The 22224-nt window shown below is 45.0% G+C and overlaps 1 protein-coding gene across 2 annotated transcripts in view; it reads right to left on the bottom strand.

Moving 5' to 3' along the window:
• LOC114432157 (plexin-B2-like) overlaps positions 1–22224 on the bottom strand; it is a 112472-nt gene that overhangs the window by 23622 nt on the left and 66626 nt on the right. For both annotated transcript variants that reach the window (XM_028399988.1, XM_028399987.1), the window contains exons 4-9: positions 2343–2860; positions 1924–2250; positions 1535–1673; positions 672–817; positions 408–587; positions 26–160 (exon numbers count right to left, since the gene is read on the bottom strand). In XM_028399988.1, coding sequence (XP_028255789.1) covers positions 26–160; positions 408–587; positions 672–817; positions 1535–1673; positions 1924–2250; positions 2343–2858 — 1443 coding nt within the window. In that variant the 5' untranslated portion in view covers positions 2859–2860. The remainder of the gene's footprint in view (positions 1–25; positions 161–407; positions 588–671; positions 818–1534; positions 1674–1923; positions 2251–2342; positions 2861–22224) is intronic.

Genomic DNA, 22224 nt, shown 5'->3' with positions numbered 1-22224 from the left:
AGCAGAATAATCAGTAAAGGGGCACCTTCTTCTCCGTGGTGATGTACAGGTGCTGAAGGCTCCGATCGAACAGCAGGTTCTTGTTGACTCTGTCTCCGCTGACCTCGCCCGACGTTCGGCCGTACATCTCAGGATGGGCCGACAGATGCACCTTCAGCACCTGCAGGAACACAAAAATGCAATTAAGACACATTCAGGTCAAACCCCGTCCCCCTTTTACACCCAATAAAAATGAGTTTTATGGCTCTGCTCTGAGGGAACTGATGACATTTCCTCAGGTCTGGAGGAGGATGTGGGCCTCTGAAAAGCCAGTTCATCATGAGTTAATGACAAGGATTGTGCAGAGAATTTGTTGTAGTGTTGTATGTTATGAACAAGAAACTCAACACGCTGGTGTGCCATGTTACCTCTCCGGTGGCGGTGCCCAGGAACGCCACGGCGTGTCCCATTTCCACTGCTACGGCCACGGCAGTCATGTGACCCTTGCGGACAAATGATGGCTCAGCTCCTAAAGCGAAATCAGCCTTGCTTGCCAGCGGGGAGGGCAGGAACTCGGCTCCACACTTGTATCTGAGGGCCATGTTTTGCTAGGAGGGAGGAATGAAAACAAAGTCATTAAAACGCTCATGTCCGTGGGCAGAGCTCTCTGCCGCACAGGCTGATCCACTCACCTGATTATTGCTGCTGCACAGCTCCTCAGACTTGGAGGAATACGGCGAGTAGACGGCAGCCTTATCCTTAATGATGCCGTTGTGGCTGTAACAGGCTCCTATTATGTTCACCAGCTGATTATTAATAGACTGCAGAGGGTACATGCCTGCAAACAGGAGCAACAACACAGTGTGTCCCCGACACATTTAACACAACATACACAGAACAGCACTTCACTTTAAACAAAGAAACATGTGGATTATAAAGAGAAACTACTTAACGTCACTTTTAAGAGTTTTGAAGCTTTGATATCACTGCAGGGACCGAAAAGCTAATGCTATGCTGAAAGTGTAACCACATCACGGTCACATGACTTCAGCTGTACCACTAGTAAGATTAAGGTGCTTGGCCTGTTTGGTATGATGATGTTTAACATCCCCGACGACCTCTGTGGTCTCATTAGTCTCATGGTTAGCAGCTGCTAAAGGCTGATCAGCTGCCCACAGAACGCCATAACTGACCAATCAGGATCAAGACGTCTTTGTTCTGTTTTCCATTAAATATATAAAAGTATTTGAATTTTACTCACTAGCTTGTACCTTAAGCTAGCTTACCTTTCTTGGGTTTAGTCGTCTCGTTTGTGCACAGCTGAGAAAACAGAATCTATTCTGGAGCTTCCAGTCACATCAGTCTCCACATTTGTTATATGTTCAAAGTTTCCATGCTTTCAGAGCACTTTAATGCCAGGAACACACTTTGATCCTTCAGATGCTGCCATATGATAAAAAAGCTATCAGAGTGGAGACTTTGTTTTCTCAGCTGCTGCCTTCGATGAGAACGGTGCCAAACAAAAAAAGTACCAGCACGGAGAGAGGAGACCTACACATGGCCGACGTGGAGGGGTCTTCATCAGAGGTGAAGGTGACGAACAGCACCTTGTCAGAGGCTGAGACCGGGCCGTACTGACCGGAGCTGGTCAAACTCTGAGCCAAAACCTCCCCGGGTGTTGCTACATAAGCCGCCTGTGAGACAAAAAAGAAAATGCAGAATATTAGATGTTCCTGACTAAAAATATGTAGTTAACTAAAGCAGAGACAGTGGAGCACCCGCGGATGGAAGCTGTTCTAAGTTCAAGACCACATTAAATCCAATTTGTGGAGTTTATCAGGGGTCAGGAACAGAAAGCATCAAACTCATCGAGATGGAAAAATCTATTTCTCCTCCTCTCACAGCAGAGGTTTTATTTATGAAAACATCGTGAGTCATCACTACCTGAGCTTTGTTGTACTTGTTGGAGGCACTACAGTTGAGCTGCAGCTCCGTGTAGGAGTAATAACCCTGATCGTCCTCGCACATCCTGGAGATGAAGGTAAAGTTCTTGGTGTCCTGCACGCCGAGCGTGCGCGAGAACAGGAAGTACACAAAGACGCTGTCCTTGAAGGCAAAGCGGAAGTCGTGGAGGTAGCGCAGGACGAAGGGGTTCGCCTGGACTGCCGAGGCCTCGATGATGCTGTCGAAAAAGTCCCAGTCACGGTAGCTCTGGAGGATGCGGGTGGAGATCAGCTTGGTGCTGTCATGGCTGCCGTAACCCTTGCCGACCTAAAACAACAAAACAACTTAGTAAATCAGCTTCACCAAAGGATCCTCTTGCATAACAGTGTATGAAGCTCTCTGAATGTTGTTCTGCTCACCAGGAACACTGTTATGTTGTCCTTGTCTTTGGTGAAGTAGGACATCACTCCCACCACGGAGACACTCTCCTCGGCGCTCGCCACGTACGACTTCTCCCCATTGCTGTCGCTGAAGTACAGCAGCTGCTCCACATTGCTTAGGTTCCTCAGTGAGCAGATTCCCCTGAAGACACTGCCGCAGACCACCAGTGTGTCTTTGGCTCCGTGGACCAGCAGCAGCTTGTTGTGGTTGGCGGTTTCCACAGCCTCCTCGCAGGAGTCGGTGACAGGCGGCGTGCACTGACGGTTGTCCCGCTTGGGGCCTGTCTCGGTGCGGGCCTTGACCTCGAGGTCGGAGTTCAGCTGGTAGAGGTTGTTGACAGCGCCAACATAAAGCTGGCCTGTGCGGGGATCGGACACCACATTGTTGATCAGAGTGTCAGAGGTGAACTCCAGGTTCTTGCTGAGGGAGTAGCCGAGGTGAATGGTTGCTAAGGTGACTAGAGAAAAATGCCACACCCACCATTGTTCCATCATGTCTGGTGAAAAAAAAGAGACAAGAGAAGAAATTGAGATGGGACTACATGGAAAGCCTTAGGCAGGTAGTGCACCAGTCTGTTAAAGGCACACATGAAAAGATGGGTAGAGCCCACTTTCTGGCCGACTTGGAGCCAAGTGGAAAGCCTAATATCAGGTAAGGACCTGCTCACCGGTTCATCTGCACACAGAGAAAGCCTTAGGCAGGACAGCACACTTCCCTGACCTTCCATGAGCATCCAGTGTAAGCGCTCCTCACATGTCACAAAAGCCTAAAGCATGGGAAGCCTAAGGTCCTTGTGGAAAATGCTGGGAGGTTAACACCTCCCTGCCTCTCTGCACACACAGAAAGCCTAAGGTGGGAAAGCCCACCTCCCTACAGTTTCAAGAGCTCACATGAATAAACCTAAGATGGGGAAAGCCAAAGGTAGACAGAGGGCTGAATCTAGGAAGGAAGACTCAACTTCCTCGCTGTTTCTCATGCACACATGCTAAGCCTAATGCTATAATGCTATAAATCAACTTTCTGACATATATGTAACAACACAGAAGATGGAACAGCAGCAACTTAAGGTGGCACCAGTGAAGTATTTCTGTTTAAAATTCCATGATACTTTATTACACAAATTAACAGAAAACCAATCTTGATAATCTGCCATCAGTGGATCAGCAGAGACTCCAGGATTTCTGACAAAACACAAAACTATTGTAAAGACATTTATTAAGAAATGTACAAAGAAAATGAGGCCACTCATTTGAAAATAATTGTTAAATAGGCATTTTGTGAGCACTTTTTCCCCTAACAATAAAACCAATGAACTTGAAATCTGAAAGAGTCAGAGCCGCGATTGTCCTCTAAACAAAGCAGAACTTTAACAGAACTCTGACGTTGCACTGTAGCAGCAGAGAAAAGAACGAACGCTGAGAGCAAAGAGAAATGAGCAGCAATAATGAGGAGCTCCTCATTAAACCAAGAACATCCTTTACAGCAGGAGGGGGGGTAAGGTGGAGGTAGCAGCCTCAAAGTGAGAGCAGCTCAGGCAGATTAGATTAGCAAAGACAAAAGCAGAGAGTGTGTGCATGTGTGTGAAAGAGAAAGACTGAGTGTAGCAATTAGCCGTCTGACATGCCGGCGTTCTCCTCCCATTAGTCTGGATGGGTGTGTTTAATTCTAGCTGTGGCCTGTGGCTGTAACACAAGACACGGTAACATCACCCTCACTGTCCCACTGCACAAACACATCATAAAAATATGTCTCATCACAAAGACACCTGTCCAATTATTCAGAGGTCACATGACGTCTGACCAATGGGAGCAGGGGGACTTGGCCTGGCGGTCTGCTGCTGCAGCCGCCGTGTTCCTGCATTCTTCAGTTTGCTTCGTTGCAAAGGGATTTATTACTGTGAACAGACTTATCTCTCTGCCCACCTGCTCGCCTGAATTACCTATCCACAGATATCAAGAGGCAGAACTTCAATAGCAGCAATGCAGACTTTTAGTGTTACAGTACAGAAGTAGTTCTACAGAAAGCGCTCAGCAGGAGTTCCCCAAAAACTGAAAGACTGAACCGTCCACTGACTTTGTGCTGCTGGGAGCAGCTGGCTCCTGCAGAAATACAGACAAACAAGAAGAAAACAGGTCTTCGAACCATGAAACTCTTCAGGGAGATAAACTACTCATCTGCATATGTGCAGCTAGCATTTAGCCTCTGCTGAATCAGGAATCTAAACATCAGCTCAAACACTATGTGTTATAGTGGGCTGTCGGCACAGCTAGCTAACTGCAGTAGCTTGCTAATTAGATTTCAGTGATAGTAAAGCTTTTTTAGAATGTCCAGCATTAGCATTTTAGCCATCTTTTGAACGTTGTAGCCAGGGCGTCAACGATTATTCGAGTACTCACGGCAAAATGCATTGACAACTAATTTAGTATTCGATGACTTGTTAGTGATTCTCTGGCTCGTGGCGCAGCAGAATGATCAGCATTTTGGGTGCAAGCAGCTCTGGGTTTGAAACCCTGGGTGAGCCGTTTGCAGGTCGGGGCGACACACAGACACACACAATTTTGGCTCCGGGTATGGAGGCGGTCGCGGATCGAAGCAATGAGGAAGCAGCGGGCCAAAGTAGGCATCCACTATTGAAATAGCTATTAGCTGCAGCCGTATTTATGGGAAACTATGACATTTAGGCGTGATCTGATTACTCCAATAATCGCAAAAATAATCAGTATCAAAATAGTCGTTTGTTGCAGCCCTAGTTGTAGCACCATCACCACATCCAGAGTTGGAACATCATGTGAGATTGTGTTAAAGCTGGAGCTAGCAGTGGCTAATAGTAGCTCCTACATTATTACATGAAGTTATAGCTAAACACTAGGCCTTCTGGCGACCATATTTCCCTTTGTACATATTTAAATGTAACCTACCAGTGATCTTTAAAACCTGCGTGTTAGCGGATGTGCTGCTGTATGAGGGTCACCGCCTACACCCCCATTTTGCCCCCCCCCCATTAACCTCCATTGTGTCTGAGTGAACAGGCGGCAGGTATATCCACCTGCTCCTTCTCTTCCTCTCTCTCAGGGTCTGTTATGGATGTATGCGTCTGCCACATCAAAGAAAATCCTCGCCGGTTTCCAGCCAGCTCTGCGCTCTGCCAGCCTTCTTGCCCCGTTCTTCTCCCCGTCCCTCTGCAGTGTTTTCTCTCTTTCATCCTCCTGCTTTGGTTCTTTAAGCCTGACTGGTGTCAGCCCAGGAATAAACTGGGTGTCAGAGGTGTACAGAGGTGTGTGTGTGTGTGTTTGACTTTCAGAGGATGAGTTTAGATCATGAGAACTTTTCTTTACTATTTAACTAGACTATGCTACAAAATGTACCACAGTTATCATGAGAACAGACATCAGGGATCTATCCATACATGCATCCATTTTCTTTTGCTTATCTGAGATTGAGGTGGGGCCACCTCCTCCAGCTCGTCTGGGAGGATACGAAGATGTTCCCAGGCACTGAGAGATAAAATACCTCCAGCATGTCCTGGGTCTACGCAAAGGCCTCCCCCACATGACCAGAACACCTCACTGGGGAGGTGCCCAGGGGGAGCATCCTAACCAGATGCTCAAACCACCTCAGCTGGCTCCTCTCAACATGGAGGAGCAGCAACTACTTCATCTACTTCAAGGCCCATCCACCCTCCCTATTCTGCTGCTCCTTGTGTTGTGAAACTGCATGAACTGAATGCTTCTGGCCACATGGGGGCAGCAGACAGTCAGAGAAAACACATTTTAAAATACAAATATGCTGCTTATTTCGAGAAACAGATGAGCAGTGGTCTGGGTGGTGTATGCTGGCTCCATTTTTGGTCTCCACCACCTCTTTAGTGGCTAACATCTCCTTTATGTCCACTAGCTTCTTTTCTGCTTCACAGTCTTTCAGGGCCAACAGTCCAAATCTCTGCGAGTCAAAAGACACTTTTAGGGTCTTTCAGCGTCACCATCTTATTCTTTAGCTGCTAAAATCTTTACTACCTTGTTTACGTTCTGTTGTTAATTTGGCAGATGTCTTCGTAGCCCGTTTAGCCGGTCCGTTTAGCAGATGAATAAACTGCATAGTTTGGCCATAATTCTCTCAGAACTCATCACATGAAGTTTTTGTCAGTAATATCTGGATCTATATAAATATAGAATAATAACCGAGTCATTTCCTGATGTTTCATAGACAGGATCGATTACACAGATTAGCAGCAGATGCTTCATGATGTGTGTAACTGTTAGCTGCAGCCCTCCTGAGCATGCTAGGATGCTAATTAGCAGATCATTTTGCACCTGTACAGAAGCACCCTGATGTTACTCCACTCATTTATCTCCATCTGCAACTCGTTTGGATCCATCTGCACAATCAGGTTTGAGGCTTGACATATCTGGGTTAACAGAATGTATTCAGCAGAATGCAGCTTTACAACAGAGAGAGTATGTGTGTGTGTGTGAGGTTACTTCGGCACCCACCAGGAATTTGATAGAAAACTGGAATGAACAACAACAGGGATAAAATGGAAATAGAAATCTAAGACCAGCCTTAACACACACACACACAGTAGAGAAACAGCAGTGTGTGTGTGACTCATTAAAATCCTCAACGCATACTTTGTAGAAGTCTCGAGCACTGACCCCTCTGCTAAAAAGTTTCAAGTGAAACTAAATCCAGGAATGTCTGCCGAAGCTCCAGCCAGGGGAATAAAGCCTGACTGATTTTCTCTCTCTGTCTAACCTCTCTAAGCTTTCCAGCTTCTCTTTATAATTCACATTGTTTCTGTCTCTCGCTCTCTGCCTGACTTTACATCCCTTCCCGCGGGAACAAGTTCAAACAAAATGGGTTTTCTGACACATGAGATCCCTGGGGTAAAAAAAAAACAGATCTGAGACTCCATCTATGGATCTGCAGTCTGCTTGCCTCTCCGGCTCTACATTAACCTTCCCATTGGTCTGGAGGTGGGTCTGAATACAGGTCCATCTGCTTTTCATTAAATTTGGGATCATGTAGCTACACACTCTAAAAGGACGTGATGCTGCCAGGATTACACGACATGTGGAAAACTGAAGCTCGAGCACTTAAAGACCAGAGAGGAAGGTACGAAGCATTTTTGCATACTCCTACACAAAGATGACTTCCTATTGGGCGAGGTACCAAACTGAACAATTTAAGCTACAGACTCAAGCACTGAGAACACGTTTTGGTCAGGGGAGGTCTGTCATGTTTACAAGATCAGGATGCACACGACTCCACAGTGATCTTCAACCACCAGAGACCATCAAGGTGTAAAACAGAACCTGATGTGCCAGAAGTTTGAATCTCCATCCTAACAATCTGCAAAGGGCAGCTGCTTTCAAAAGAATCCCTGGCAGCTGATTGGATGAACCATCTGTCAGCCAACAAGCTCAACCAACAGAATCAATGCTCCAAAAAAACAAAACACACTGAGGAGCTATGAGTACTAGCCAGTAGCAATTAGCATTAGCCTTCCAGCAGATGATATTTGTCCTCTTTGTGAAAAATATATGTGCTCATGGAGTTAATGTTAGCTTAACACTTTCATTAGCGTTAGCTGGGTACATCAGAAGTTCCTGTTGTTTTAGCTTAGATAATATTTTTGTAGAATCAGGGTGGTTTATGTTGGCTCCAAACCCTGCTGAAAGCAGCTGAAAATGTTCTTGTTTACTTTCAGTCAGAAAAGCTGTGATGTGGTTTCATTTACATTCATGACCACTGTCGGGCATCATTAGCCATTCATGACACCAGACCGGAGGAACAGTGAAGCTGATTGGCCAGGCCTGGGGGGAGGTATGAGAGCAATGATTGGCAGAACCCCGGGGGGAAATTGAGTTGTTATTGGTGGTAATGAAGGAGAGCAAGGCCGAGACAAAGCAAGCCTAAAACCAAAAGATTAAGGAGCATAGGACACACACACACACGCACACGCACATTTCTATCTGTCCATGTCAACATTACAGAGTCTGGAAAAAACAGGCGAAGCAACACTTTATATGACAATATGATATGGACAAAAAAACTGACCGCCCAAGTTTTATCAAGGGTTAATTAAATAACTGTTATTTCCCAATCTCCACCTGCTCAGACCTAGAACATATCAGAATTACTGCACCGTTCTCACTAGAACAGATCCAGGTGTGAGGTGTGATTCTCACATCGTCAACAGGATGAGGAGAAACTCTGAATCTGGTTCGGCCTCCTTTGGAGGACCGATGCTCCACAACTGTGGTGACCCACAATGCATCTGTGGGACTCTGTGAGTGACAGACAGATGAACAAACTGGCTCTGAGAGGATCCACCTCACAGTCTGAACCCTGCAGAGTACTTTATCACAGAGTGGACATTATCACACTGTGACAGAATAACATCCACTAATAACCCGACCTTTGAGAAGAGGATTAGTGTTATGATTGAAGAGCTATTAACACACATTAACACACACACACACTCCTCTGTGTGCAGTACCACTCTGTACCGTCTCAGCCAGGCAGCGACATTACAAGCAGACGTGAACAAAGACGGACTGTCAGAGGACTGAAAGAAAACACAGAGGACGGACTGTAGACTGAAACTACAGGAAACACTGATCAATGACCAGCAGATGAGGACAAACACAGAGAGAGAAATTCAAAGCTGAAGCTAAGCTAAACTAGGACTGCCTCTCAACTGATAAAATCTAGAATAAACTTCTTACTCCTTACTAACAAGGCCCCTGGAGGCTGAGCCCCCTTGTGTCTGAAGGACTTGACAGCATGTCCTCAGGTTCAGAGTGCAGGTTTATAGGTAATAAAACTGATTAACCCTACTGCTGGGGACACATACATGATCCACCTAGCAGGCTTCCTCCTCACTTCGTCTGGTCCACTCCATTGTTTATGTACCACTCTTGCATGTCTGGGCAGCCAAAGGGGAAAGGGATCTGGTTTGGGGAACACAGGATCATGGTCCTTGCCTTATTATAACTGATGTGGTCCTGCTGGCTTCATCAAGCTGATACCTCGGGCTCTTTAGTCATCTACGACCACGAGCTGTGGGTGGTGACCAAAACGATATACAAGGGGAGAGGAGTGTCCTCTACAGGGAGGCCGGTCTGGACCTTACAGACAGGGTGAGGAGCTCAGAGTTGCTGCAGGGTGAGGAGCCAGTTGAGGTGGTTTGAGCCTCTTCTTACGATGTCCTCTGGTGTTCACCTGGACTTCAAGAACCTCTTTGTCTTGTGAAGAATCTATGTGTCTTTGAACACACTGTTGTGGTGACTGTTTGTTGCGGTGATATAACTGTACCACAAAAAGTTTGGGGAGATATAAATGGAGGGAATTATTCACCGAGGTGGATTACCAATCTAAAGCAAGTCAGTGCAAATTTATTTTTACAGCACACTGAAATGAAGTGACTGCCAAGAATGAAGGGAATCAATCTCCTTAAATAAATATGACTTTACTTCAATGCATGGAAAGTTCTCTGCTGAGGTGAAGACAGAAGTAAAAAACAGAGGCAAACTCACTCACAGATTCATTCTGTGTTATGCAAATGTAATTTGGTGGCTGTGTCCGCCGAGTTGGGAATGAGCGACAACCGCCTTCTATCCCAGAGCACCTCGCATTAACCTGCCAACGACACACTGATGAGAGAGTGTGCTCTCTGCGTGCCATCTCCTGCTTTAATTATCTGTAAAAATCAACACACTGCTCTGTCCTGTCAGACTCTCTGTCAAAGCAATGAGAGGATGCTCATGTCGTTCGCCGTGGAGGACTCATTCAGTAAAACCTGGTCCTGTTCACTGTAACATGGGAATAACCGACAGCTCGCAGCAGCTCTTTCTTCAGGACTTAAGATGTGATGACTGAAGTTCTCTGGTTTGTTTTTAAGACGCGCTTAACATGAAACGTTCGACCTCAGATCAAAAACTGGCAGGTGTTCGATCTGTCAGCGAGAGTTGAAGACTAAAGACGCAAACACATATCGTAAAGAATGAATCTGACATGATGGTTACCAGCAGAGGAGAAGAAGCTCCACGCTGCATTTTTTACAGGCTCTACAAAAACAATCTGAATTTTTGAATATGACTGCTGGACACATGTGAGTCAGTCATGGCTGTCTAGATGTGCTAAGAGTTTGTCACAGAGTATTTTTAGGACATACATTTTATTTTTTGGGAACTTTTAACTCAGATATCTAGAATAAAATGTGTCACAACCATCTCTGACATCTGGTTGTCATGGTAACAAGGGGTTATAAATCGAGAAACAATCTTAAGCCTTTTGGGAAGCTCTGTCCACCAACCATCCACCCTGACCTCCTACCTATGTCTGTCATCCTCACTGCTGCCAACAGAAGGTGGTGTCTGCACGAAGGCGACATTCGTGACCTAAATAAGGCTTCTACAGGCACCAATGGTGTGTAATAAAGGCACCATTGGCTGCCTCTGTGCTCATTACCCAAAGATTTAACCAAACACGCTGATAATTACTGTGCGATGAAAAGATTCCACTAATAGCCTGACTTCCTGAATGAAAATTTAAATCAGTTGATATAATCTTGAAGAAAACCAGAAGGTGTTTGGAGAATTGGATTATAAATCAGACTAATTAGCTACAGTCTGAGGGGCAGCTTACTGTATCTGTGCAGGAAGTAAAAGTAGGTGAGAAAGCCTCCTGTACCTCCTGCACAGAGTGTGTGTGTGTGTGTCTGAGGCTAAGACGGGCCGCCTCCATGACTGCAGCTCCTGCTGTCGAGTCATGATGTCCGGACGGATTCCAGCACATTTACTGCTTCTCCTCACATTCTGAAGATTAAAGCCTGTCCAGCACAAACACTCCATTCCAAATAATAAATATCAAATCATAATTAGCCGCACACACATGCGTCTCCCTTTGTAAAAGTTTTCCAAACAGTTCCGTCGTGCTCTGCAGCTTCTGCTAACCTTTACGCACACACACATAAACAGAAAGAAGGAAAGAGCGGCAGCCCAATTAACAAGGCCGGCTCCGTGTCTGCAGCCGGGGAAAAATATGTGAGTGTGAGAGAGAGAGAGAGAGAGAGATGGAGGCAGAAGACAGAGATGTAGCCTTCATTCCCGCTCAGATTAAAGGATTTAGAAGCTAGAAGTCTTATTACAGAGCCAAAGAAAGAGAAGGAGGGAGAGCGTTCCCTTCTTCTGCCTCTGTGCTGAAGCTGATTAAAACACAGATAACTCTGCCTCACAGGCTGAGAGCTGCTGGAAGCCAGAACCACACACACACACAGACACATACACAGGCACACACCGGCACACACACACACCCCTAAAGTCCAGGCGTAACAATGGTCTCTTCTCTGGGGATTTTGAACCTGTGATAACTTGCTCTCTTACCAGCATTTAAAGAACCCCTGCTGTGTGTTTGTGTGTGTTTAAGTTTAAGATTTCTACCAAATGTCAAAAGTGTTCTTCAGACTTTTTTAAAGCTACCTGCAGATGATCTGCAGACCTCTGAGGAGACACAGCAGACCATTATTTATTGCCTATTTAAAAAAGTTGTGTGTACTGTTTTCATCACTGTCAGCCATTGACCATATAAACTACGCCCCCTAGTGTTTAACACAGGTAAAGGTGTTTCCCTTCAGAGGGATGTTGAGGATAGTCTGTCAAAACAAAGACCAGAAACACAGCAGAGGTTTCAGTTAGGTCTGGTCTCCACAGAAAAACACGTCAGCTTCTGTGGGTCTGAGCCACGCATTCTGAAGAAATGCACATGATGTTTGATAATAACACATCCTGGCCCTGCAGTGCTCTGAAGTTCTTCTGATGTGTAAAAGTTGACACACTTTGGCCGCAAGGCTCCGTTCCAGACTGCTGATCACATCCCATTTCTTCTGGCTGACTGTTTGTGTCTATTTTAGGCTGCGATCCATACAAACACCTACATGAACCCACTGAGTGACAGAAACAGACATCACAGGCAGGCGTGTTTTCACCTCAAAATGTGCACTTAGTGGGTTTCGGCTGATCTGGAGTGTCTCTCCACATTCACATCAAGTCTTTAAGGACAGATGCTGCAGGAGGGGTGTGAAGGATTTCCAGTTTCTCCTGTTTTTGACCTGGATGACACTCCAGGTTCTGTCTGTAAGTGCACTTTGAATATGAACTGGAGGCAGCGTGGACAGCCTGCTCAACAATAACAACAACAGCAGCAGAAGCATGAGTTATGGAGTGGGGCACATCAGTCAGAGTGAGGTCCTGTTGATCAGTCCACTCAGTGCACAGCTGGTTCTCTCTGAGTGTTTCTGACTGCAGAATGACGGAGCTGGAGCATCATCGATCCGGCCATGAAGCACGCAGGTGACTGGGAAACGCAGCATCACAGCCAAGCTGTTCAACAATGCCGAGTGTGAAGGGCCGAAAATCAACAAAAACACAACCTCCTTCAGGGTTAAATGTTCAATGGGACAACAGGAATGTCAAAAAGTAAGACACAAAAGTGAAAATAAGTCTTTAAACAAAGCTTTCCCACACACGGCCACCAGAGGGCCAGCTCCAAATCTGAGTCACAAACACAAGCATGTCCACTGTCACAGTTTACCAACCAAGTGGAGTCTCTGTGGCTGAGAAATAAAGTTCGACACACGGCCACTAGAGGGCCGGCTCCAAACGTGAGTCAATCCACGTAGACCTCCATGTTAAAATGACCACAAATTAACATGTTTACGAGGCAGCTCCACCCACACTCCACCTCTTCGTCCATGTTTGGATTAAATGGGTGGAGTCAAAATGGCAACAGTATGAATATTTAACCATGACTCCTTGTTACAGTCTAAACTCTTAAAGCCTCCTGGGACTGAGCAGTCTCTGGGATCTGACTTCAGTCTCTTTCTTCTGGGTATAAAGCTCGTCTCTCTCCAGGCTGTCATCAGGGCTTAGATGCACCTCTCAGTACTTTTAATACTTCAACTTAGCGACAGTGCGATCCTCCACTTTCAGTGACTCCTCTGAATATGCACCTGATTTACACACACACAGCTTAGTGAGAGTGTGCGTGTGTGTTAGCCTGGAGGTAAATGCTGCAGTGCTTTATTGTACAGTTTCTGACATGAAACACTTTGTGATTCACTGCAGTGTTTCTCCATCTCAGCTCAGAAACATGGATTCTACCAACGCATATTAATGACCATGTATGATATAAAGTGAATACAATTATTCTATGAATACATAGAGAAAATGCTAATGATTAAATAATCAATACTAATACAATAAATAAATATGAAATTAAGTTAAAATATCATCATAATACCTATGGTATATGGTATATGGTAAGGAATTAATTTCCTGGGGGGTGGGCATGGACTTAGTTTTGATGTCAGCCTCTTGTGGCCACTTGAGGAACTGCAGGTTTTCTTACCAACTGTTTTGAAATGTTAATATTTGCTGCTTGATTACAATAAGAAGATGAAGGCGAGGTAAAGAGCCTGAGAAACAGAGCTGCAGGGAAATATGATGAAAATACCATCACAGTTTGTGTCTAATCAGACCTCATTTCCATAGCTGAACCTTTACACCCTCCACCAGGCACCAGGACAATGAAAATTATAGCAACTTCCTGGTGCTAATACTGCAAGGTGTGATCACACACACAAACACACACAGACACACACACAGAACCGCACGGAATGCCTTTGTACTGAGGAAAAAACCTTGGATATCTATATAATAGGACAAGTGTGTTCGTTAAAACTATTGGGGTCAATGGGAAGTGTGTACACACACACACAGTCACAGACAGACACACACACAGAAAAGGTGTGAGCCAGGGAAACAGAGAGGATTAGAGAGTATTAAAATTTACACACTTTGTATTCACACACTTACACACCTGTGCAATGTGTGCACATCGACAGGCACACACACACACAGAAACACACACACAAGTGCATCTGACCCAGTTCATTATATGAGGGTGTTAGCTGGGAAATCCGCATTATTAATACACAGTGTGAATTTAGAGTCTATTACCAGCTAAATGGTACTCGGCCCAGCTTTGTGTGTGTCTGTGTGTGTGTGTCTCTCTCTTCAGCATTATAACCAATGCCTCCCTCATTTGAAGCTAAAACAGCAGAAACTTCCATTAGCCTCTCAGCGAAAAACAAGCAAACAAAATGCTAAAGCAGCCCCGAGGTTGTGTAACAGAGTGTGTGAAGCACAGATCTGTGTGTGTGTGAAGTAGCAACAACACTCATGACGGTATCAGCCAGTGACAGCCAGCCACAAAGGAGTGACAGAGACCATCAATTTACATCTCTCTCTCTCTCAGCCTCGAGGATGTGTGTGTGTGTTTTAATATTGAATGTGTGCACTATATAAACAGCTAGCAGGAAACAATTATAGAAATGCAGAACAACACCCAGAACATTCATTGTCTACAGGCAACACACACACACACAGTAAACCAGTCACACTTCTTCTCACTTCGTGATGTTTGTTTTCGAGGGAACATCCTGTCTGTGTGTACAGAACTACACCAGTTTATCATTTCATGAACACTATTAAAGGTTCCATTAGCAATTAACTTCCTCCAGAGGGGGGCGCTGTAGGGTCTGTGTGATGCTTTTCTGCCGAACTAACATATTATCTTTTGTGTAAAAGCAGACACCTCTGAGGTTGCAGCTCCACTTACTGCCCACTAGAGGTCTTGCTGCAAAAGCGAGATCATTCGCACAATCCTCCATGTTCTTTGCCCATATTTGGATTATCCAGGTGGAATCCACCAAAGTCAGTTTGAAATACTGTGGAACATGTGGGCCTCTGTGCTTCCTCTGGTTCATTATCTGACACACACACATGCGCACTCACACACACACAGCTGACAGCACAGTATGTACAGAAGGGATGTTATGACTAGGACCTGGCTCTGCACTGTCCTGTTATGCTTAACCAGGGCTATTATACCTTCTGTGCGTGTGTGTGTGTCACATAGCCCACGATAACCTTGTCTCACCTCTGTAACACACACGCCTCTTCTCCTTTACTTAATTCTTAATGCTCCTTGTCATCTTTTTTTATGACACACACACACACACACACACCCTCTCTCTCTGTTCCCACAGTGAGCGGTGGTGTAATCAGCGGTTCATATTGTAACAAGAGATTAGCGCTGCTCAGCTAAAACTCACAATCTGCCCTGTCAGATAGCACAGCAGGCACACACACACACACTCCAGACTCAGAACACAGTAAAGTGCTACCTGCAGCTCTGGCGACAGCCCTCACTATAATTAGTGTTGTCTTCTTTCTCATATTATCAAGCCTTACAGCAGCTCTGTTATTGTTAACGGCTCGGTCTAATAACTGGAGAGCTGCACTGTAACGCTGCTCTGCCGCTGAGTCTGCTGCTGCAAAGCCTTTTGACTCCAGTGGTCATCTAATCAATTTATAATCATGTCAAGGCGGGTACCTATGCTCACCTGGTGCAGTGTGTGAGGCTCCCAGTGAGAGAGAAAATACATAACCAGCATTTCTGTTACAGTCGCTGACAATCATCAAGACAAAGAAAACAGACTGATGTCTTCAGACATTTTGTTGTTTATGAAAGTTAATCAGTTTTTTTGGTCCTTCAGTCCTCCTTCCTTCTCTGTTCCAGTGAGTAAACACACACAGCATCTCTGAGGGAGGTGTGTGTGTTAAAACATTTGTAAATTTGCAGAAGGTTATAGAAACAGAGTCAGAAATTCAATGAGGATGGTGAAGACCCTTCATGAGAGAGGAAGACCAGCTGGGAGTGACTGAGAGGAGGACGAGGAGGAGGAAGGTGACAAGTGAGGAAGCAGCAGAGTGACCAAAGCAGACCCCGGAGAGCGCTGATCAGAATAATGTGATGAATGAATAAAATATGAAACACTGTGAGGTTTGTGGCTCTGCAGAGTGGTCAGGGTTACACATACATACACACACACACACACACACACACACACACACACACACTGAGCTGCTGTAAGTAGTCCAACACACACAGTGTCCGTCCTGTGAGCGGAAACACCGCCGGCAACAACAGAAAGACTCCGCTGCATCAGTGAAATCCTCTGAATCCATTATTCAGGTCTGGCCTGTTTTATCATCACTACACTATTAACCTTACACTGACAGCTCAGACGCTGCTGTTAGTTTCACTGGTTAACTTTCATTTTTTCTACTGATTCCAGTCATGGTTTAGTTCAGACTATAGGAAGTACTTGGTTAGGGTTAGGACGAGAAAAAAAAGAATCTTGGTTTGGGTCTTGGTTGCCATGGTAACAAGTCCTACACCCATAAAAAATACAACAGTGCTCCAGTCTGGGAAGGGGGGGGTCTGTTTTCAGGACTCCTACATTTAAAAGTTCTGATTTTTAAATCCTTTCTGTGGCGTTGATCAGTCAGACTGTTTTATATAAAGAGAACAACAAACCTCTGACTTTGTGTTTCTCGTCCTGAACTCATTTCATCACAGTCAGATCGTATTTTCAGTGAGTCACCGCAGTGTAACACGGAGAAGCAGCTCTTTAATAAGCAGAAGTCAGAGTAGCATTATTGAGCAGGCTTCAGCAGGAATATGAAGTGTTAAAGACGCACAGAGCTGAGGGGTCTTTTAATAAATTTCTCCTCTACAGCTTGGCGGGCGGTAACAGCTGGATATTAGTTTCCTGCAGAGGATTTCATACAGCACGTCATTACTGCACTTTGTTATCCAAGTATTATCTTCAATATGGACCATTATATAATATCTGATGCAGGAACACACTCCAGAGTCTGTCAGCTGAGGGGATGACAAGGGGATAACCTCCACCCTCATCAGCTTCATTGGTTGTCTATTTTATACAGACACAGACTGAAACTTCACAAACTCAGAGAACATTTGAAACTCCAGATTAGCTTGTTAAAAGATCTTTATGATCTTTATGAAGTTTTAATTTTTCCAGTATAACAAAGGGAACATTGGCTTAACTTAACTTTATTAGTGCTAATCAGCTAACTGTCATGCTAATGTGCTAAACTAAAATAGGGAATAAGTCAAACATCAGGTATCCTCAGTAACCTGATGTTAGCATTTAGCTTAATGTGTTGTTTTATGATATAAACTGTGTTTTTGTGTTTTTAAGTTCAGCAGCAGTTCATGGAAAACATGATGAAGGTGACCCACTTTTCAAACCAAACTGGATCTGCACCAGGAAGTTCTCTTTGGCCCAAAGCCTGTGTCGCCACTCCGTTAGATAGCTCACTAATTAGGAGCAGACAAAAAGACAATAAACAGCACAAGTTCCTCCATACGAGGCAGAGTGTGTGTTTGTGATGGTGCCCGCCTCTCCTCGGCCATCTGCCGTTCTTTATTCCTGTCATCCTTTCTCCATTCTGAACCGCTCTGATAACACACCAGGACTTTTTAGTGCTACACTTCACTGGTCCGAGGCTGCAGACCTTCCAGCTTCAGCGTTATCTGCTGGTTTACATGATTTTTCTTCTGTGCTCGCCGCTATCTCTGATAGTCAGAGCGGCAAACAAAGATCCAATTCTAACAGAACAGTGGCTGCAGAGAGTTTCACTCCATCATCTTTTGGGTTTTTTTGTTATTAAATCCAAAAATCTATATCATATAGCCGCTGCATAATTATAAACACACTGAGGTTATAAATAACGGTGTGTATTGACTTTGTGTGTGAGAGAATGCTGTGAACTTTTCAACTGTGGCGCACAGTGTGTGTGTTGACGAACCCACCAGGAGAAAGAGAGAAGAATTGGTCATTTTCTCTGGCTTTAGTCTGATCCATCGTCTCCAGAGGTGGAGGAGGAGTCGCACGCACACACACACACAGAAAGGCAAAATCCAATTATGGAAGTTGCTGGAGGAAAAGGTTACTGCACTCTCTTATTGGTGGTGATGGAGCTGGTCTTATTTCTGAATAAGAACGCCGCTCACATTTCCCTAAAAGTCTGACTAAGTCAGAGCGGAACTGTAACCTTTTCATATCAACAACAAGTCTGAATGAACCAGGTCAGACGAGGCTGCACGGCTAAAGTTGTTCTACACATTTTAACCCTAAAGATGCTAAACATAGCGGCCAAGAACACTTACTGTCACCTGTGCTGCTGACTAAACTGTTAGCATTTAGCACCTCCATCAATTCTACACTTATTTTCTTACACTTCTTGTTCACCACTAATCTGTGCTAAACTGTTTGATCTGCTTGTGTTGATCAGCAATTGGCCACAAGCAGTTCAAAAGAAGTGACTGAAAAACAAAGGGAGGGATCAATATCATAGATGAAAAGCGCCGCTCTTTACTCCTGGCTTGCCACAGCCATATGCCATAACGTCCACTGCGCGTTCATGGAAATTCACCCAGCAACAAGAAATTCTATTTTCTGAGTGGCAGACAGCTGTATGAACGTCCAGTATGCGGTCTGACTGGTTTAAAGGGCAGTCTTTATGTCTGTGCGGTGAACTTAATAATTTCTATGCGTGAGAAACGCCATGTGTGGCGTGAGACTGTGAGAACTTGTTGAAATGCGTGAGTCTCATTCTTATTGCATGAGACTGGAGAGCCCTGTGCACTACATGTGGCTAAAGTTTATTTAAAACCATTGGTTGATCTTTTATTATACATTTACACTATTTTGAACTCTGGGAATACAAAGTAGTGGTGTAGCACTGTATACTTTTCCACATAGTGTTTTATTCTTTTGAAGAGTTGTAGTAAAAAACGCCTGTAAATAGACATGTTTATATGGTGAATATTTGTATATATTTTTACCAAATTTCAATTTTATGCTTCTTTGTTCATATTTGCTACCTATGTTTACTTTTTCAAGTTTCAAAACAGTTCATTGAGCATTTTTGTAATTTTTTTATTGTAATAAATAGTATTTTTTTCCATTCGGATTTAGTGATTTTTGTTAGTTTGGGGCCCAATATGTTAATAGAGTAGGTTAAACCTAAAAATAATTATCAGATCTTGTAGGTGAGGTTGTGCTGAAAAAAAGGATACCAAACATGGGTATGGGTAAACATTTTCAATGTGGGATATTAAGACAAAACCAAAAGCATTCATAAATGGCCAGAATAGGCCCAGACTTGCTTATTAAGTCTGTCTTGTTTAGGGTAACATGCTAGCAGAGGGAAGGCCCTCACAGGCTGTTTGATAACCAAGAAGGTTGTGAAAGGTCTTATTTTTGAAAGTTTCATTTACACAACAAAAGACAATAAATACTTATTAAATTGTTCACATTCCACAAATGAAAGCTTAAATGTGATTTTACTTCTGTTTCTCATTCTTGCAGAAACCCGTGAGTGAATAAAAATCTTTCATCCTGTGCGCCTGATGTTCCACCTCATATAAAAGCTGTGGAGTAAAGCCGGACCAAGCTGGCAGAATCAAATAACCATAGACAGGCCGAGCTCCACAGGACCTTTCCACAATAAATTCCCAATCAATCAAACGGGATCATTCATCATAAAGGTGGCAGAGCGCACGTGTGATTTTTAATAAAAGTACAGCAGCCAGCCTGTATATCGCCGTCATCTCCACTCCCACAGTTTCTCATTTCATTTACCTTCCATCACCTTCCTCCTCCTCCCCCTCTGCTCACCCTTCCTCACCCTGCAGCCTTATCGCTGGCGCTCTCCTCTTCACCCCGTCCACCTCTCACACTCATTCACTCTGCCTTTCATTTTCAGCTCCGCTTTTACCCGTCCTCGCCCTTTCTTTCCGACTCGCCTCCTTTTCGTTATCTCTCACCATCTTTCTCCCGCCCGCTCTCTGAATCACACCCCCCCACCCATTCCTCTTTTAGGTTACCTTTGTGGGAAACAGATCGAGGCTTGGGGATGGGACGAGGAGGAGGGGGGAGGATTTTTCCCAAAAAGACCCCACAGACCTCCATTTAAATCTTTACAGTGACAAAGGGAAGGGTGCCCACACACCTTAGCTCCACCCCTTTGCATATAACTTGCACGCACGTGTGTTCACACTAAGAGCGACTAAAGCTGTAAAATCGCCAGAACTTATTGACTTTGTATAGACAAGAGTGACTAAAGCGACCGATCCATCCATCCATCCATCCATCCATCCATCCATCCTCAAGCCGCTTATCCAGGGCCAGGTTGTGGGGGCAGCAGTCTAAGCAGAGACGCCCAGACCACTAGACACTTCTACCAGCTCTCTTGGGGGAATCCCGAGGGGTTCCCAGGCCAGCCGAGAGACATAGTCTCTACACTGCTTCCTGGGTCTCCTCCCAGTGGGTCATGTCCAGAACACCTCCCCAGGGAGGCATCCAGGGGGCATCAACAGATGTCTCCTCAGCTGGCTCCTCTGAAGGAGTTGGGTTCCAGAGCCCAAGCTGTGCAGTGACACAAGCCCAACTATATCTAGTAGGTACCGCTCAGCCTCCTGCACAAGCTCAGACTCTTTCCCCCAAGCGAGGTGACATTCCAGGTCCCCAGAGCCAGTCTGTGTCCAGTGATCGAGTCGCTGAGGCCCCCGCCTTTGACTTCCGCCCGGACTACTTTGCACCTACCTTTTGTGGATCCTCCTGCAGTTGGTAGGGGCCTATGGGTGGCCGGGCCCTGTGGGAAAGGCCCGACCACCAGGCGCTCGCATTCGAGCCCCACCCCCAGGCCTGGCTCCAGGGCTCAACTTAATGCAAATTAGCTTTGTCTCTGACACTGACAACCAAGCAGAATGTAGAAGTTCTTCGCTTGCGTGGCTCTCAGGGAACTTACTCAGAAACTTTAGTTCCTACTGTTCTTTAGTTCCTATCAAAATGACGTGCCAGAAGGTGATCACTGCCGTCGCTGTGTTAGCAGAAACTAATAATCACTTGAAATACCAAAAGGAGAGCAGATGGTCCTGCACAAAGGAAACACAAACACTGAGAGAGCAGGCTGATCAAAAATCATCAACCAGTAAGCCATACATCCGGAACATTCTGAGCCTTCTCCCTAATGACAGACATGTTCGGGGTTAATTATAACAGAGGAGACTCGCTCATGTCTTTGCTGCTGGGGTGCAGATTAGATCCTTTCCTCCTCTGTTGGGATCCATCCCGTTCCTTGAATTAAAAATGATAATCCTGCTCCTCTCCACTGCAAATATGTGACGCATGTCTGCTCAACTCCCAAATAACTCCAAAATAACTGGAAGAGTCGCCGCTGTTAATGCTCCTGGCAGAGAGACTGAAGTGATGAACTCTGATGGAGGGAAATTGACTGTTTTTGTATTGTGGCCGAGTTTTAAAGAGTGGAAACAATGTCTGAGAGGTCAAAGGTCAGGGTCTGTTTTACAAAGCCTGTCTGGGACTCAGCGGTGGGGATCCTCTATCTTCTCTAAACAACTGTTTGACATGTTTGATATAAAGAATGTCTCTGTGGTGAGTGTTTCTCTCTCGTAGTCCATCAGCTCCAACACACACAGATCAGCGTGTGTGTGTCTAATCTGATCGGTGTAAAAATTATGGTGACAAAATGACAGCCTAAAGCTGACAAGACTGCCAACACACTCAAATCTTCACACACAGACACTAACACACACAGACACACACACACGGGCTGTTCTACTGATACGGCTGCCATTTCTTATCACTTAAGTCGTCTGACAGCCGGGGACACGGAGACAGATGGAAAGAGACTGTGATGGCAATAAATACTGAAAAGTAGGAAGACATGGAGGAACAGTGACTGACAGACGAACAAACGCTGAGAGAAGAAAATCCTCCGTCATCATCTCGGATATTTGAAGATACGAAGCAGAAATGAGACAGATAGACAAACAGACACGCGGTTACACACACTACACTACCCAGAATGCACTGCTAACAGGGCTGCATTTCAA

The sequence above is a fragment of the Parambassis ranga genome, chromosome 2 (genome assembly GCF_900634625.1).
Source record: "Parambassis ranga chromosome 2, fParRan2.1, whole genome shotgun sequence".
Classification (NCBI taxonomy): Eukaryota; Metazoa; Chordata; class Actinopteri; family Ambassidae; genus Parambassis; species Parambassis ranga.
The sequence above is the reverse complement of the archived record's forward strand: the minus strand, read 5'-3'. Positions and strand labels throughout refer to the sequence as shown.